Below are 20,064 nucleotides of genomic sequence, written 5' to 3'. Positions count from 1 at the left end.
TTCATGCAGCACTTTTTATCAGAAGATGCAGTAGCTCTTTTTCCAAGATTGTAGGACTCCTGGTCCTGGTAAACTACAAAGATCAGCTGGCATGGCTTTCTCCAGGATGCAGGGATCTTTACTTTTTTTTTTCCAAAGTTCAACACAACTGGAAATGTATCATCACATCAGCTCTGAATAAACAGGGTAACTGCTCTGTAAGAAACTTAAATCTAACTTAAGTTAAAATCTGTAGAGTTAATCTTCCAGAAACTGACTTCTTAAAAATAAAACCAACAACAAAACACAAAATAACTGAGTTGTAAATCACCTTTTGGATCAATTGCAACATACTGATCAAGGAAGTTGGTTTTAACTTAAGTGTGTATTGCACTGTTGGATCATATAAAATTGAAATGTTTTAAATCCACTATTCTTTGGAATATATTGTCACAAATAGTCTTTGTATAACTTTTATAAAGCCTGAAAATACAACTTTGTAAAACACTTCTGAGTGAGGATGCAAGTCTTACTTTAAATACTTCTGCTCTTCTGCTTTTAGAAGAACATAAGTAATACATGTAAAATAAAGGTTTTATTTTAGACAACGGTGAAAGTGGTGCATATAATATATTCTTAGCTGTACATACTGTGCATGTTTTATTACAGGAGGCCCCTACTTGTATTTGTTTTGGCCAGGTTTTATGTATGATCTAAAATAAAAATCCTTGGCTAGCAAGCATTTTGTTGGCAGTAGCTGCATATAGCATTTACATCTAGCATACTGTAACTGCAGCCTTAATGTTTTATCCTGTTCATGCCTTGTAAACTTGGAACTTTTCCGCATAAGTTTCTGAGAACTTGTAAATTCCCAGAAGTAGATATGAAAAATTAAGGTAGGGATCAGTGAAATTCTTATATGGTGATATGACTACACACGGAAAGCAATCCTCTTCTTCTATGCTGTAAATACAAGATTTGAATATATGCCTGTCAAAATGTGAAGTTTGCCGACAACCAAAGAACAGTTTCATTGTCATTATGGTCTTGCAATAAATTCTAAGCGATCAGAAAATCAGCTTCTAAAAAGAGTTGCATCTCTTGAAGAGCACAATCTCACTGCTCTTTAAAAGTGCCTTAACACAGAGCTGTCCTTGCAGAACTTGGCATGTACCTAAGCAATGGCTTTATTTGCCATTGTTAAACCAGTCGTAGAGGGCCCAGCCTAAGACTCTGCAGTTCCCTCTGGAGGACAGTGACTACAGTTTACCTTTCAAAGGTCTCAAAAAGACCTGATTTTTCCCAGAGTAGTATTTCTCAACAGTGCAGCAGGGAGGCAGTTGTCTCATCCACTAGCAGTATGATGGGTGGAGGAAGTCATTGGTCCTCGAGAACTACTGTCTGCTATCAGGATACAGGAAGGATACGTGCCCTGCATGGGGCAAACAGCCAGCAGCAGCAGTTACACTTATGGCAAGTGAGTTTAGTTTTCAGCACGCTTACCTCATTCACATCTTCTATCTCTGTTTTGTATATCACATACAAAGAAGCAAGCACACCTAACTGCTGATGCGTGATGTTAAAAAGAAAACTGAAAGAATGTATTTCCTATGCAATGCAGTAGAATCTTTATTAAACATTTGTATTCAATAAACACTTCAAAATAAAAGTGATATATCTCTGAGGTGTGACCTGCATAGCATTTTAGTTTAATTTCCTTTACATATGATATGTATTTTATTAGAACATTTAAAAGCTACACCTTAAGGACTAAATTCTTACTGCATATAGAAGTGCATAGAATAATGCAGAACTGTTTCCAGTCACAAGTGAGGTGAAGTACTGCTTGACAGAATGCCAGACATGCAAGGAAAACTACTGTAGTTTCCTTTGCTGATAAAAATAATTGATTTTGTTTGAAACTTTTCATTAGAGCCAGTAACAGCACTGATTAATAGGAACATGTTTTAAGAAAGTAAAAAAAAAAAAAAAAAAAAAAATCCAAAAAACCCCCCAAACCCAAAAAACTACAACAATCAGTAGTAATGTAATTACACTGACGAATAATATTTTGTACCATCAAAAGATGACACAAAGAATGCACTGTTACTGTATTATTCAAACTCAGTTATAAATTTTCAAAACTTCAGCTTTTGTTCTTAAATAAAATTGATGTTTCCAAACATTCTGGTTTTGCTATTCTTAGCATTCTCCCCTTGCTTTTCTAATTAAAACCTCATGCATTAAAATACTGCACCACATTTTTTCTTACATTTTTGTTTTTTATTTTCTATTGATTTGCTGTCTGTTTCTGTCTTGTTTGTTCTGTAGGAAGTAAACAAATGCATTAACAATTACATAGATACATATCTGCCTTCTCACTTAACAGCTCTGTGAGGTAAGAAAGTCTGTAACAGGCAGAGAAACTGAGGCAAAGGACTGAAATTTTCACTAACTGGTGAAACCACGATTTTGTAATTTCCTAACTTCTGCCATATATTCTTTTTAAATCAAATTGTCCTTAATTATGACTTAAGGTGATTCATAAAGGTAAGGTAATACATTTTACCAAAATACTAAAGGCAATGTATTCTTCTAACTACAGTAATGGCTTTTCAAATTACTGTCATATTGTTTGTCTATATTTCTAAGGTTTTTTCAAGTCAGTTTATATTAAAGTGCTTAGTCATCAATTATTTCTAGTCACCTGAACTCAGAAGTTACATAAGCTTCTTAGAGAAGTCAGCTGCCAAATGCAAGCAGTTTATGGCCATAAAGGCCATATCTCTTTTGCTGCATTCATCAAGAATTTCATGACTGGTTTCAAGATTTCACTGCTGAGGCACAGAACTGACTAGTGCAAATGCTTAGGCACAATTTCAAGTAAAATGCATACATTCTTTTTCTGTGCAGAGGCGACACAATGGCATATAGCTTACTCCAGAAGACCTTAAAAAGGCGCATATCTGAAAACACTTGGCAAAAGAACAAAACAAAGGATCTCATATCCTCTTTTACAGCATAATACAATTAAACTCCAATGTGGTTTTGGAGAGTCTGCTTAAAACCAATAGAGCTAAAGCATTAGGTCTGTTGATATTCAGCCTACCTCCAGAATTCTACTTCAAGTAGTGTAAGGCTTGAGCAGTGTAGCACCTGGCAACCACAGTTAGTATGTTGCTTCATCCATATTGTCATCACTGCCATCACCAAAGTCATCTCCATCGTCAAAATAGGAGGAAATGTAGTCATTTTCCTAAACCAATTGAAGAAAAAAATCTATCATTTTATTTGTGGAGAAGACAATTTATAAAAGAAACATCCTTTAAACTGCACTTGAGTGCCCACCTTTTAAAACAGTAGTAGATTTTATTTTCTTGGCAAAGAAAAAGGAAAATACTCCAATGAAGTTCTGATACCTATGAAAGAAGAGGCATCACTGTTTTAGTGATGAAAAAGAGTAATTGTATGTATTGATTGTGGCAGGACACATTCCTGTGGGCAAGATCTTTTTTTCAGAGCTCTTTGTGAATAATAAGTCTAAAACACTCATTTAAATGAACTACAACAAAATATAGTACAACAAAGATCATTAATGTAATAATGCCTCCCACAACAACTCTCCCTTGGCATCAGAGAAGCTAGGGACATTGGCTTCCAGCCAACACAGTACTCAATGTATAAAGAGGAAAACTAACATTATACCTCTTCATGTTCCTCTTCATCATATTCATCTGGTTCTTCTGCTTCTTCATCATCTTCACCTTCTTTGTCTTTTGTTTTGTCTTTCTCATCTTCAGATTTTTCTTCTTCATCATCCTTCTTTTCCAACTCCTGTCACAAGGCAATCTGCTTTACAAGGTAATCCCATATTACAGTGACAGCAATTCATAGTACCAAAATATTAAGATGCAGTTAACAGCAAGACAGCATAACAATGCTGTGAAAATGCTGACATTTAAACCAACATGATGTGAAGCACAGGAACTTCATACAGACTTGGTCAAGCATCAGCCATCGCACTTAGAGGCTAAAAAAGCATAGCTTGTGTTACAGAGATGATGATTTCCCTTTACCATCCACTGATAGCACAGTTGACAGGAGAAGGCCGTGTCATTAATTGATAAAGCAATACCATATACTCTATGTAATAATATAACTGCACCAAACAACTGATGGATCACCACAAGAAAAAATACAAAGGTGTTCCACCTTTAAGCTTCCCATTCCCACATGGCGAGTAATTGCCTGCAAAACAGAGGTCACTTCCTAAGTTTCTCTTTCTGTATGTTTCTTCCCTCTCAACTTACTAAATTGTTTAAGTTCTCACATCAGTAGAATGGTGAAACAGCAATAGATTTAAAAGCTCTGGCACCAGTTTCTCCTTCAGTAAGCTCCAACAGTAGCTCTGCTGTTCAAATTAGTCTGTATTGTTAACCAGTGAAGAGCAACTGGCTGTTGTGTTCAGGTACAAACTGGAGCTATCCAGGCTCTATCCTTACTCTAACCCTTATGCCACCACAGTGCAGAATAGCTGTCTGCCAGAGTAACATGACAAGGCCAGAATAAAGGCTGTTCTGGTTATTTCATTTGTACCAAAAAACATACTAGGTTTCATTTTCCTTCAGCAATCTCTAGTGTACAATTTAGAAAGACTATGCACATCTTACCTCAATTTTTTTTATCACATCCAGATTACTTTTAGGCTCAAAGTTTTTTGCCTTTTTTGGTTTTGCACCTGGTGAAATAAAATACATCACTATTACTTTTTAATACAGAAAGCACAAATTCTTTTGTTTTACTTGGTTTTACGAGCTTACATCTTGAGTATGCCAGGGAAATCCTATACTGACTGTATTAAAATTACCTTAGACTTTGAGCTACATCATTCATAGAAGTCTAAGTGCCTGGTTTATGTAAGACATGCTTAGAAGGCCAATCTGAAATTCAGTTTGAACAAGTAGTTGACCAAAGGTTTGGCTAAAGTATGATGTCCAGCTTCACAAAAGACTTGTCAACTACCTGCTCACAATATGTTATGAAACTAGAACAAAATCTCACTTGTTATTTTTCATCATCTTGAAAAGATAGAAATTCATTGTTACTAATTTATACAACACAGCTGGGTGCTTCAGATAAGTAGATTTAAAAAAAGGAACACACAGGTCATTAGCTGTAACACAGAAGGCATGGTTACTGTAGCTACATGGCTCTTGGGCCATAGCTAGCTCTCACCTAATGAGTCCACGGAATGTATTTGCACCTAGCCCCCTGATTCATGAACATAATCTTTACCAGGTTACTCCCTGATTAATTATATGGTGGAGCAAAGGTCAAAAATAGCATTCCATACACCCAGGTAAGAGCTACCTGAATTGCAGCACCCTGTATCAAAGTTGCCCAAATACCAGCCTAATACTCAAGGAAGCAGAACCCTGAGAACTGCTGAGCAAACAACTGTTATTTTGTTAAAAGCATTTGCCATATGTAACACTGAGTTTATTTCAGGGTTTTGCCTAGGAAACGATTATGTGACTAAAGCACTGCAAAGAGCTGAGGGGAGTCAATCTGCTCTGTAAAATATGAACAACATCAAAGAAAACACATCCAGAATGAAGTAGGCTTTTAAGGAAAACAAGTGTAAAGTGCAATTCAGAATTATCATCTCTGCACAAACTCCTGCAGGCTTTTAGATTAAATGCAGATAGAACAGACATGTAAGATTTGTCCTTAAATGCCAAGCATCTTTAGCCCTTATCATGAAATTAGAGATACTGACCAATCTTTAGTAGAACTTCAAGTGAAATAGCTCTCTACATCATATACCTTAGAGGGGCAAGGGAATACAATCTAATCTGATTTCCAAATACCCATTCTTGAAGTACCTGGGCTAAAATGCATGTACCTGATTGCTATATACATATGCACATGGCTGGCCTACAATGTCAGCTGAACCCAGTCAGCACCTTTTTTTTTTCCTTTTTTTTTCTTTTTTTCCCTTTGTTTATTTTTTTGTTTTGTTTTTGGCAGGCAGTGCTGGCATCTAGAATACTGTGTTCCGTAGCCCAGGGTCAGTGTGGGAGAGATATGGAATTCTACCCCAAGTTTTGTCACTAAGAAGGCAGGTGGTCAGATCTTTGGTTAAAACATTCAGGGAAACTAGAAAGAGGAAGGGAGAGACGCGTAAAAATAAAGCTGTCCCTGTACATGCAACTGTGTAGAGATCCCCAGACCACTCCTGCATGCTACAATGGGGAATGGTAGGAAGCCTGGTTGAATTTCTATGCAAATTCTCTTGACTCACTCACCTTTGTTCCACAAGGGTTAAAGTGTCACCTAAGTCAGCTGTCCTCAAAATACAAGCAAGATATGTACCAGGAGGGCTGATGTGTCACTGACCAGCTACATACAAATGTCCTGAGTCATATAACTTTTGTATGCCCTCTGTATCATCAGAATTCCCCCAAAAAACTAAACCACATAGTTTTTGCTTTTGAGGGAAGTTGGTTTTTAATCCAATCAAATTTTGATGATCACCTGATCTCTTCGCCATTATAGCCATGTAGGAAAATGTACTTTTAAGAGCCAATAGAGAAACTGGCACTAAAGAAAGAAGAAAGATCCCACAGTGAGCAGTGATTTTCTCTTAATCATAATATTTTTTAAACAAGGATTAATAGTTATTTATTATTTCATTGATCTTGGGGAGCTACCTATTGTGCATGCACTTACAAAAGCCAGTGGTTTCCTCTTGTCGGGGGGAAAAGAAGTAGGTATATTTTGGTCCCACCTTTAGAGATTTTGCAAATAAGTATTTGATTTTCAGTTGAATCTTACAGTTTACCTTTAGTACCATGCTTCTCAATGACATTATTAAAAGGAACAAAGCTTCCAGATGAGCCAGTCTTTGTACTACTGCACATTTCCATTTCTTTTTCTATTTTACCCTTGAACTGAAAAATGCCACATGAGGGACTTGGACAAAAACAATAAGAAAATATACAATTATATATAAATAGACGGCTAGATACAGGAGGCCAAGTGTTATTTCACATCATCAGAACAACAGCTTTCTATAGAGAACTTAAAAAAAATCATGTACACTAGAAAACACTTTGAAACAAATGATGCTGTATAACAAAATCTTTTTTCCTACAAGAACAGCAAATTCCAGCTCCAACTGCTGTTGAAGGATCTGGTTCACAAATCTGCAGAAGAAAGCTGAAAACAGACAAAAAAAGTAAACCCAGGGAAAACAGAAAACAACCCACATTAAACCACATACAAAAGGCTTAAAAAAATGCAAAACTCAACCAAATAATAAGTAATTGAGAAACCCAAAATACAAAGGAAATCTGAACAGCCAGTTACTTATTGAATAGAAGGGTGAGTGTTGATTAAGATACAAGCTTTTTTTTTAATTTTTCACTGTTACATGTATAGTGAAATACATCCATACAGGAGTCAGGAAAGGAAGATAAATCTGTACAAATAAGTTAAAACATCCTATAAAAACAAAGCAAAAACCACAAAAGGCGGGCAGACAAGTAAATTATTTAGAAAAAAATCTGCCAAAAGACCTGATTATTTGGACTAATTAACATTTCTACGATATTTTTTCCTCTAACCAGCTCCACTATATCTTTTGTCTCTCAACTACTGTGTATTATTTGCTTCTTAAAAATATATAATGTACCTTTTTTGGTTGTCTTCTTTGGTTTCATCTCTCTTGGGAGTCTTCTCCAATCTGTACAGAAAATAGTTCTAATATAGAAAAATGATGATTTACTGCAGTAATCCTCTCCCTGTAATTCACCAAGGAAAGGAAGAAGCCCCTGTTGTTCTTGATTCTATTTACGTGGATACTGAAATGTTTTAGCATACAACAATTTTAGGGAATTCTAGCTGTAATTTAAATCGAGGAACTGGACTCAGGACTGTCATTTCCCCCACATAATGACAACTGGCCTCTATCCCAAAGAGACAAGTTCAGCCATTCCAGTGGCCCATGGGCCCTTCAATTTAAATTATGTAATTAAGTTTGCAGTAGTGAGCTATACAGGTATGACTACCCATGACAGACATCAGGTTGGGTTATTTTTAGTAACATCAATGTTTGCTCCCAGTTCAAAACTGGTATCTGTGTGGTGAGTCAGGAAAAAGAAAAGCTGAAGTCAGAGCTGAAGCTTGCATTTTTGCTGCATATCAGTTGTTACAACTCAGTAAATAAATAAGATCAGATTTTTCCCCTTTTTTTTCTGACAAAACAATACTTGCCTTGATCTGAAAAACATGCAAAGGACAATAACTCTCAACAAGAAACGTATGACTTGGTAAGGATTTTCATACTTTTTTATTGCTTGAAAAATAATGAATCAAACACTTAAAAGAGCAGAACATTTCACGGGTCAACAGAAAATTAGCCTCAGATGCTACCTGGAGTCCATGTTTTCTGCTCCTTTTCACTGTCCTGGTACTTTTGACTGTACCTCTCAATTGCTGTAGAGAAGGATACAAAGAGTTATTGACTTCAACTGATTTAACAGGCAATCCAGACATAGTCCTTGATATTTTCCTGTAACTAAACATACAGTGTATTTTTTTATTCCCACATTGAACACTTTCTTGTTGTCAAGAACGTAGAAAAAAAAGAAAAAAAAAAAAGCACTCCAAAATTATTATAATTTATGCTTTTATCCTTGAAAAGCATGAAACTATAAAATGCAGATTTAATCAGAGAAACTAGGCTGAAACATCAAATGTAACACTAACTGTTATACTCCTCAAGATTTTCACAATCAAACCTTTGCTACAAAACCAGTCAGTGACATTTAACATCTCTATGTTAACCATCCAGAATTCCCAGTTCTCAAAAGGCTGTGTCTCAGTCTGATCATCACCTTTCGAGACTTTCAGTACTTCTGCAATGGAAAAGCTTTGCATCCCATCCTAAATAGCAGCAACACCCTTTAATCCATTACAGTACAATACAGTACAAGAACTAAACTGAGAAATGCATCATAAGTGGTCATACAATGTAAGCACATCTATTTATATTGAAAAAAACTTTTATTTAAAATCTGTAATGACAAAAGCAATATCAAAACTTTAGTATTTTTAAATCAGTCCCCTTTTTACTTACCGAATTACCATGCACAACTGCAAAATCCACTTCATGCAAAATTAGTGAGTCCAATTGCACTAATAACCCGTTATTCCAACAGGGATAATTTCTGTGAGTATTGTACAAAAAATAGTAACTGAGACAGCCTTTGACCTTTAGAGTCAAACACTTCTAACATAGAATCATAGAATGGTTTGGGTTGGAAGAGGATCTTGAAGATCACCTAGTGCCGTGGGCAGGGGCACCTTCAACTATACCAGAGCCCTATCCAACCTGGCCTTGAAACTTCCAGGGATTGGGTATCCACCAACTTCCCTGGGCAACCTCTTTCAGTGCCTCACCACCCTCAGAGAAAAAAATATTTTCCTTATGTCTGTGAAACCTGCTCTGCTTCAATTTGAACCCATTTCCCCTTGTCCTATCACTATGTGCTCTCATAAATAGTCTTGCCCCATCTTTCCTGTAAGTTCCTTCAGGTACTGGAAGGCCATAGTAAGGTCACCCTGAAGGCTTCTCTTTTCCACGCCAAACCATCCCAATTCTCTCAGCCTTTCCTCATAGGAGAACTGCTCCATCCCTCTGATCATCTTGGTGTTCTCCCCTAGACTTGCTCCAACAGGTCCATATCCTTCCTGTGCTGGGACCCCAGAGCTGGATGCAGCACTGCAGATGGGGTTTCACCAGAGCAGAGCAGAGGGACAGAATCACCTCCCTTGACTTGCTGCCCACACTGCTTTGGATGCAGCCCCGGACATGTTTGGCTTTCTGGGCTGTGAGTGCACATTGATGGCTCATTTCCAGCCTCTCACCCACCAGCACCCCCAAATCCTTCCTGGCAGGGCTGCTCCTGATCCATTCATCCCCCAGCCTGTGTTGATACTGGGGGTTGCCCCAACCCAGGTGCAGCACCTTGCACTTTGTCTATTAAACCTCATGAGATTCTCATGGGCCCACTTCTTGAGCCAGTCAAGGTTCCTCAGGATGGCATTCTGTTCTTCAGATGTGTGCTCAGCAGAGAGAAAGAAAATATCATAAATGAAGCTCAATTTTAAACTTAGTTATGATGAGGGCAAGCAGAAAACCTTCTTAAAACTGTTCAAGAAAGAGCCTGCATTTAAAATAACAGGGGCATTCACAGATGCTGTAGGAAACTGTCAGCAAAGAGAGGAAAAGAAGCCAGTAGTTTTGATTTCAGCTCAAGGTTCTTTAGTGAATACTGCCATCAGTACAAAAAATCATTGACTGATTCACACCTCTCACAACTAATGAATTAATTCAAAGCCACTGCCAAGGTGGCAGTCACCCAGTCATAGCAGATATACCTAAAGGAAAAATATGAAAGATTAATAGCTAATTTAATGAGGAAAATGAAGAACTTTCTATAGAATATGCCTACTATTCACACAACATGAGTAAATGAATGATGAAATGAATGATGAAAATCTATTCTATATGGCACACTAACACATCAAATTTGACAGGTAGCATTATATGGAGCTTTTGTTTACTACCTGAATAATGAGACAGATAGCTACATCCCAACTAATTAAAATGTTTCCCTTCTTGCACTTTCAAGGACCATTTGGCTCAGAGATGTTGTGCTGAGGGTTTAAAACAATCCAGTCACTCTTGTAGCAAAGCCAATTTATGAAGTTCTTGTTTACAGTCCCCCTCCTGCCTCCTCTTAGTTCTACCAGATGTTTTAATGAAATAAAGTGGAGCAAACAACTGTTAACCAGGTAACAGAAAAGATCAGTTAAAAACAGTCTGTTCCGGGGGATAAATGCAATTTTCTTAAAACTAGGCCACTTCTGCCAGAGTGCAGTCCCAGAGACAACTGCACACTATGACTGATATGAAAACAAGCTTTTTAAACTGCAGACTACTCCTGATGTAATTATACCGCATCCCTCAGACGCAGCATTTTTGTACAACTTACGATTTAATAAAAAGTTACCTAGACTTACCAACTTACCCTTGGTAAGGGTAAGATGATGAGAACATTCAGAGCATTATTTCAGTCTATCAAGTGGTCTACCCGCTTTCTCTGCAATTTCCAATTTTGATATTAAAAACCAGTATTCCAAGCTGGTAATTCTACTAAGGAACAAAGCAAGAGAGAGAGATCTCTCCATTTTGAAAGAAGGTTGCAGAAACAAAGATGATTTTGAGGCGATCAGTAAGAACAATCACATAAGGCAAAGTTGGAAAAGAGAGATAACATTTTCTCATAAAGCAGCAGGCTCCTTGGAAATAACCCTGACTGGCTCTCAGGCATAGCAGTTTCCTGGTTTGTGCCTCTAACTGAAATAGCAAACTTCAAGCCTGAAGATCAAAAGCACAGCAAGCCTCTAGTGAAATGAGAATCCAAACTGATTGAAATTTGTTTACTCAGAAGATGAAAGAGAAGATGTGTGTTATAGGTTAGAAATCCAGGAGGGGGCAATTTTTCTTCCCCCTGCCCCCACTGTAGGAAAGACAGAGTTTGAATGGAAAGGGAGGCGATTAGCGTTACAAAGGGTCTAGCCAGCCAAGCTGCATTCTTAACGAATGGCCCATCAGAGGCTGGGGGAAGGCAGGGAGGAGTTTTGGGGGGTTGCTGGCACTCCTCAGAAGGGAGAAGTCAGTTTTTGGCTGAGCTCTCGCTCTGGGATGGAGACAGGGGCCTTGTGTGCGTGCTTTTGGAGAGGAGGCCTGGAGACCGGTCCTTCTGGCTTCCCGCCCTGGTCAGCCCTGACCGCTGGCCTCGACTTGCGGGAAGGCTGTCTTTGTCTCCAGCCCGGACCTGCTGTGTTCTCATCGGAGAGTTTTTGTGCTCACCGGGAGAAGAAAGGAGGAGCCCTGGGACACTGTCATCTGAGGACAACAGTGAGTTTCATGGGGGTGGACTGTTTTCCTTTCCCCTTTCTTCCACTGGGGGAAGGGTCCCCATTCTCTTTTCGGCTTCTCCCGCGACCCGAGACCCCCCCCAGACCCCTCCCTGTGTGGTGACCTCCAGAGCCCAACAGTGCCCCCTGCAGGCCACGATTAGGACTGTGCTGAAGGACAGAGAAGTATTCAGACTTTTTTTGTTGGTTTGAAGGGGACTTTTGGGTACAGGACTATTGTCAAGGGGGTTTTTTGTGTTCTATTACTGTTCTTGCCAACATACATATCTTTTAATAAAAGGTTGTTATTTCTTCTGTTTTTTCCACACTTCCTCGATTAAAGCCCCTTAATTTTGAATTTACAGTTGCTGAGAGGAGTTTAGTTTGTATCATAACTCATCCTCTTTAGCAAACATTCCCATCTCTTCAAACTGAGAAAATGTGATAATAGAGTCATTTAGAGTTCTTATCTCATCATAAAGGGATCTAGAAATAAGGATCAGATCTGTTCTTGCCTCATAACCAGTTTTATCTGGCTGCACTGTCAGGGTCCACCCTGGTCTGTGCTTGTGCTGCACTAGAGCTGCGTCCCAGTGGTTGCTGGCCTCCAGCTGCATGTCAGGGGAAATACTCCGCCTTTTGTGAACCCACAATGTCAGTCTGGCAGTGTATTCACTGCTCACACTGCAGGGCACTGCTCCATTTTATACTGGGCTTTAGTACAAGAACAAGTGGACAATGAATAAGGTGTGTTATTCAGTGTAACAGTCAAAGCCCAATAAAAAAAATTGCAGAGTCTCAAAACCATCTAGAATTCACCACTACACCATGAACAGAAATTAACAAAATTCAGAGAGGATTACACTAGGCACTTCTATGTTAATATTTAATTACATGCAAGCAAAAGAAATTCTGAGATCAAGCAGAATAAGATCAAGATCTGGCTTCTAATCCAGCTCTGCTTCTGGTGTAAACCTCAGTAAATCACTTATCTTCACCTCAGTCTTCACATTTCCAGTGACTTGTCAGTAACACTTACTAATATTTCTTGAACGGACTTAGGGGGAAAAAAAGCTGAGTACCTTTTAGAATGTTCATCCATTAAATATAATATTGATTATTTTGAGTATATCTTTACACAACGAAAGCTGAATTTCAAGACTAGTATTTACTATGGATTTCTTTGCTCTAATGTAAAATTTTATGGCATTTTAACATGTAGAAATGCCTACTGCACACGTATAGGCTAGCATATAATTAAAAAGACTGCATGTAGTTGGTCTAAATGTTTCTTACTGTATAACAAATGGAGTAGATGTTTCATACCTTTCTTTTTCAACAGTAGTTGCTTTCCAGTTATAGCACTTGTAGATGTCACCCATGATTTCAATAAGTGTAAAAGCAGAAAAATTCCCTATTATCTTAAGTTGCTATTTTTTCTTCCTCATTATTAGTATGAAACTCATCTTCAACACATGCATTTCCCTATATGGCCTTCCCAGAACAGTAACTAAAGATATAAATAAAAAGTTCACAAACCTTGATTTTCTTCTTCTACTGTCAAAAAGTACGGCATTCTTTTCATAGTTCCTCTAAGATCTTGTTTTAAGGCCAACATGTAGTCTTCATCTTCTCCTGTTTTCAGAGGCACTGGCTTATTGTCTGTACTCTGTACAAATCATGTTTATTATATATAAGGTCTTGATATCCACCAAATACACAGGTACGCTAATAAAAGCTACAATAAACACAGTTAATAAAAGAAGAATGCAACTATGCATTACACTACTTCACAAGTATACTATATTGCATTCTGACATGCATAGTAACTATGTTTACATCTAAATTTATACCTTATATAACTTGACTGTATCTTTCTGCAAAAATGTATCAAGAAATCAAGGAAAAAAAATGTTAAAACTGTGAAATAGTCATTCATAGTCATCCCGACTAGCCAAAAGCAGTTTTTCTCACTAACCTTACTCAGAAACCATTTCTTCTCTCTTCATTCATAGTGCTGGCCTTAACCACTTCTAAAACAGTGTTTTAACTACATTAAGTATGATTTCTGAATACCATGGACACCTTTTCCATGACTATTGTCATGGGAATGCGTAGTGTTGTCATACAACCAGGTAGTACACAGGCCCTCACACAATTCAATTTCTGTCAGCTGAATTTAAATGAATTGTCAAGGTTTGGATTTTTTTGGGTTTGTGTTTTCTTGGGTAGGTAGGTTTTTGGTTGTTGGTTAGTTGGCTTTTTTGTTTGGTTGCTTTGCTTTTTGGGGTTTTTTTTGGTGTGTGTTTTTTGGGGTTTTTTGTGATGTTTGGTTTGGTTTTTGGTTTTTGTTTTAACTATGAATCTTGACATTGGGAAAGATAAATATACAAAAATAGTTTAAAAATATCAAGAATCCTAAAGACAGAATTACACAAGGGATGTTGTTTCTCTCACATGACAAATGGTGCACAATAAATACTTGAGTGTTAGGTTGCAGAACAAAAAGTCCTATCACAAGTCCCAGAGCTGGGCCATGAAAGGAGTTTACTGCTTACAGCTATATTTATTAGCAACAGTTCACTGCTTCAAATTATTTCAGTGTCAGTCAACAGCTGTAACACACTTTTGGTCATTGCCCCATCATTAAATCTAACACTTGAATTTTTTATTGACCCTAGTTATACAACTGGGTTAACTCTGATTTTCTTAAATGGCACTAGATTTGCCCTGAGAAGTTGAACTTGCTTCTGAAACTTTCTTCGTAGAAGGAAGATGTGGGAGGCAATTGAGCTGTGGACAGCTTGGGCCCTTGCAGATGTGAAGTTGTGAAGGAATGTAAACAACAAAGATGAGAAAGCGGACAGGGAGGAGGGAGCTGCAGGGCAGCTGTGATAGCCAGAGAGCCTGGACTGTTTGCTGAGTGACCCTGAGTTGCAGAAACTATAGAGCAGCCAATCTTAAGATGGGTATGCAGTAAGGGCACCAAAGGTGGTGAAATACGCTGGCTAAGGGAGACTATAAATTGGCCACATTTGTATGAAATAAAGGCTTTTCTGTGTGACATCCCAGTGTGGTGTTCATCCCGACAACGACAGGAAGAAAGCATTTTTAACTTATCCATGGTATACATTACATATACTGTGGCTAGTAATTCTCCTACAAGGCTAACTGTAACTCAGAACCTGCAGATTATACAGAATTCAGATGGCACAGAACTGCGCTATCAAGCAGACTGCAACATTCACATTAGAAACAGTTACAGATGATTTAGTAATATGAAATCACATCTTAATTGTAATGCTGGACTAAGAGGATAAACAGCATCTCGTTCCGTAAGTCAAAGCCTTGGGTGAGAAAACTATTCAGAGAAATCTCAGCGTAGCACCAATTGTATGTAAAACTTGCAAGTTCTGTATCGTAACACATGAGATTGCAAAAAATTTCATGTACTTCGATCAAATCCTGACATAAATGATAAATTCTCTTATATAAAACTGCAACATTGTAAGACTACTTTTCTGCCTCAAAATAGTCCAAGCTTCCTTGCACAGCAAAACACAGTCAGAAAATGCTCTTTCTTCCCCTTTAATTTTCAAATACATCCCAAATGCCAAGACTCAATTAAGCTTCCTTAATTATACAATTAAATTAAATTAATTTCAGATTAATTTAGGTATCCAGTGTTACCACTACTGTAATGTCCAGAAAACCAAATCATGATGAGGACTTGATATGGTTTGAAGCTGGTTCCCTGCCAAGTCTCCAAACTTTACCACAAGAAGTCCCGCCCCCCCAAACCTCAGGGAGAAGAGGGAGAAAAACAACCAAGAAAACCTGAAACGAGAGAGAGACAGCTAAAGTGATATATATAAATATATTTACACTTATGTTACAATTATATACAATTGAAATATATATATACAATTTCACAAGGAAAAGGGAAGGGGGAAGGGAAAGGGAACAAAACCAAAATAAAATATATATATATATATCCCAATCCGTAGCCTGAGATCTAGTAACTAAAGAGTTAGCAAAGAAATATCCCACCACTCTCCTTGGGACAACCGAGAGTCGCTCCGGGACGATCGCCGGCAACCTCTGCCTCCCAAGGTCGACAAGGCCTTACCAGGCCTCGCTCCCCAACACGGCAGACTCAACAGCAGGGAACCTGCACCTCCAAGCTGCTGGAAGGAAAGAGAGCGAAGGCCTCTCCTCCTTTCTTCTTATAGTCTGGCTTATGTAAAAATCGTAGGGAATACTGGGTAAATCTGGACCCTTCCTTGGCTACAAACTGGTCACCAAGGAAGGCCTAACCCAAACTACCACAGGACTTCAACACACTAACAGCTTGCAAGCAATCTAGTTAAATATATAACGTAATAACATAAATAAATAATAACAACAGTTAGCAAAGGGACAGGAATTAGCAATAAGAAAAATAGTGACGTCTATTAAATACTTCAAAACTGCTTGGGGTTGTTCATATATTTCATTATGTTACTTAAACACAAGTGTGAACACACTTTACCTGAACACAGAACGTGCTCCACAGTACTGGCTGTACTTACTGGAAATGGTGGTGGAGGCTTACAGATGACATCAGGTAGAGCTGCACCGTTACCAAATCCAATAGCCTCAATGTTGAAGGTAAACGAAGCACGCCCTCTTCCTCTACCTGACCCAGCCATTTGGAGGTACTGAAAATATTACAGATTTTTAAACATACATATTTTCATTATATGTTTCAAATTCATGTATATATTACCTAGAAAATTAATGTCTAACAAAGATCACAATCATTTTAAGACAAAAGATTATTTTTAAACAGGAAGCCATTTTCATAGGTTCTTCAACAGACCATAAATTTGGTACATGCCTAAAATCAGCTCCATTCCCTTATTTCTGCCAGCCACCTCTGCATGCCTGAAATTACCTCCCAGCCTAAGAGTTTTAAACTTTCTTCTTCTAAACCTTAGTTTCACTGTATTGAGTTTAATTAGAACCAGAAAAAAAAGGGGGAATAAAGGTTTAAGGACCCTGAACTTTATGTTAATACATTCTTTAATTTCTGATCTTTTTTCCAAAAACTAGTTTGTGTTTATCACTCATGACTTCTTCATCCTTAGGTTGTTTTTTTGTCCTTTATCTTAGTAATTAGTTTTGGGTCCTGATGAAGTGACACAGGCAAAAAGGCTTAAGGCAATCAAAAGGTATCAAAAGACTCCAGCAGGACTGCAAGCTAACTGCTGATAAAAGGAGCTTGTTTCCAACTAAAATATTTAACAAAGGGTATAAAAGAAAAAGAGCCTGTAAAACATTTACAGTCATATCTCTCCACCTTCACTGGTTACACTGGCTACACCAACCTTCATCTCATGAATTGCATGACCCATGGGTTGGCAAGTAAAGCAAAATATGAGATTGGGGTAAGATGTCAAGAAGTGTGATCTAAGAGAAGCTTGGATGGAGCAGTGTGCTACTGCTCACAGCCCAAGGCCACACAGAGATTAGTTCAAGGCCCCAGCCCAGAAATACCACAAGCTATTTATCACTGACTGCAAGGTCACTGTACTGCACCTTGCTTAGTATGAACAGGTCTGTTCCATACCTACTGCTGTACCTGCATCATCACAACTAGTTCTCCCCAAACAGAAGCAATGGTCTTTCTATTACATGCCAGTGAGAAACAGGTTGATGCCAGTTTTTTCCTACTTGTGATTCTCAAGAGAAATAAGCTCTGTTTGGATGAAACAAAATCACATTATGTATTTCCATGGCACTCTGCACCACAGAATACTGTCTACAACTAAGCAGAGAGCTCTAAATAAATCATTTTTAGGAAAGAAAACAAAGGAAAAGCTAAACATGTAATTAACTGGAATGTAAAAAAAAAGAAAAATAAAAAAGAAACAAACTCCTTTGAAAATAGGATGAAAAGCAAGATGTGAGGCTTGCAGAATGGAGAAAGATAAAAGATACAGTCAAGCCCCAAATGTGAGCAATTATATTATCTAGGTGTATGTAGTGGGTTTCTGTGGCTGGGTTTTAGTAGCAGGGGGTCCTACAGTGGTGGCTTCTGTTAGAAGCTGCTAGAAGCTTCCCCTGTCTTGTGGAGCCAATGCCAGCTGGCTCCAGAATGGACTTCCTGCCACTGGCCAAGGTCAAACCAATTAGGAGTAATAGTAACACCTCTGTGATAACATATTTAAGAACAGAAGGTTGTTGTGCAGAAAGAATTCCAGCCAGGGAAGAGTGGAGTGAGAACATGGGAACAACCAAGTAGACACCAAGGTCAGTGCAGAAGGAGGGGCAGGAGGTGCTTCAGGTACCAGAGCTGAGGCCCCTGCAGCCCGTGGTGCAGACCATGGTGGAGCAGCTGTGCCCCTGCAGCTCAAGGAGGAGCCCATGCTGGAGCAGGTGGATGCATGAAGGAGGCTGTGACTCTGTGGAAGGCCCAAGATGGAACAGGGTCCTGCCCAACACCTGCAGCCTGTGGAGAGGGAAGCCCACGCTGGAGCAGGTTTTTCCCGGGTAAGACTTGTGGCCCCTGTGGGGGACCCACATCAGTACAGCTCATTGATGAAGGACTGCAACCCATGGAGGAGTGACCCACGGGACAGCAGTTTGGGAAGAACTGCTGCCCGAGGGATGGACTCATGCTGGAGAGGTCCATCAAGGACTACCTCCCATGGGAGGGACCCCACAGGAGCAAGGGAAGGAGTCCTGTCTCTGAGCAGTGGCAGAAACAACAGCTGACTGCAGCCTCCATTCCCCATCCCCCTGCACCGCTGCAGGGCAGGAGGGAGAACATGGAAGAAAGGAGGGATGGGGGGAAGGTGTTTTTAAGACTGTTTTATTTCTTACTCTTTGGCTCTTATCCTGTTAGTAATAAATTTAAGTACTATCCCCACTTTGAATCCAACAACAGAACAACACAACAAAATAAAAGTTGAGCTACCACAGAGAGAGGTGCTTTACATTAAATGTAGTGAATACAAAGGTTCATTTTTAAAATGCTGCTTTAAAATTAATTCTCAGTAAATTCCCTTGAAAAAGAGCATTAGTCTGATGAGAAGTAACAAGGTTTAAAACTAGTAGTATTTCAACTCCAAATTTTTACCCAAACTTGTGGTTTTTACAAGCATACTGGCTTAGAAGGTTTATGTCTACTGATGGCATAAATTGACAGTGACAGATGACCGGACAAATCGTGAAGGGGAAGTAAAGTTGAACAACTGAGCTACCAAGCATGACAAAGTTATAACTAGCTCTCTGGCTGCCACGAGGGATGTCTAATGGAGCACCTGGGGGCATTTTCATATTTATGGGTAGTTTGTGTGTCGTTTATAAACGAGAAGATTTTCAGATTTAAGCTTTTAAAACCTCTTCAAACTTACGTATTCAGTTTCTCGGGCACTCACTCAGGGGAAGGCAGCCGCTGCCTCGGGGAGGGAAAGGCCTCTGGAATCGGGATCCCTGGCAGCTGCGAGGCGGCTGGACGGACGGCAGCGGACGGGAGGAGGCTGAGCACTCCCACGGGTTCCCGGTATCCTCAGAACGAATCACCCGATTGTGTTTTGTGGATCGCAGACCCTTGCATTTCAGAAGCAGATGCAATCAGTTGAAGGGAAGAGCATATAAAGAAGAAAGGACTGAACTTTGGATATTAAGTTTTTGTGGGTGTTTATTTTTTTTAATCTGACGTCCCTGAAGGTAAACGGGTGAAGATGTTTGTCACGACTGTCACTAACCCCTACCGTGTGAGGATACGCCTCTCGGCTCCTCTCCGTTCCTCTCCCGCTCCCTCTCCCCTCGCTGACCGCCCGCCACCCCCCGCCCCAACCCGTCAGGGGTCCCTGAAGGGCCCAGGGCGTTTCGGCTTTACCTCCCCACCCGAGGGCGGGTCTCAGCCGCCTCCCCCTGGTACTGCCCCGGAGGGAAGGGGATTCAACCCGCTCGCCGCCTCACGCCACAACCAAACCCACCGACTCCTCAAGGCTCCCCCGCTTCTCAACCTTCGCGCTCCGCCCGCCGCTGCCGCAGTGGGCTGGGCCGTGCCAGCCCCGCCCGCCGCCGCCGGAACGTTCAGGG

At 39.4% G+C, this 20,064-nt stretch overlaps 1 protein-coding gene across 1 annotated transcript; it reads right to left on the bottom strand.

Moving 5' to 3' along the window:
- Positions 1–1,441: 1,441 nt before the first annotated feature.
- On the bottom strand, positions 1,442–20,063 carry POLR3G (RNA polymerase III subunit G). The gene is made up of 9 exons (XM_027656842.1): positions 19,963–20,063; positions 19,371–19,566; positions 16,542–16,670; positions 13,510–13,639; positions 8,416–8,478; positions 7,676–7,726; positions 4,650–4,717; positions 3,685–3,813; positions 1,442–3,235 (listed from the first exon to the last, which is right to left on the bottom strand). Exons 3-9 carry the CDS (start codon positions 16,659–16,661, stop codon positions 3,149–3,151), a joined length of 648 nt encoding a protein of 215 aa, XP_027512643.1. The 5' UTR covers positions 16,662–16,670; positions 19,371–19,566; positions 19,963–20,063; the 3' UTR covers positions 1,442–3,148.
- Position 20,064: the final 1 nt, after the last annotated feature.

Source organism: Corapipo altera, unplaced genomic scaffold (genome assembly GCF_003945725.1).
Source record: "Corapipo altera isolate COAL_440 unplaced genomic scaffold, ASM394572v1 61281, whole genome shotgun sequence".
In the NCBI taxonomy this organism is placed as follows: Eukaryota; Metazoa; Chordata; class Aves; order Passeriformes; family Pipridae; genus Corapipo; species Corapipo altera.
This window is presented reverse-complemented; position numbering and strand designations above follow the sequence as displayed.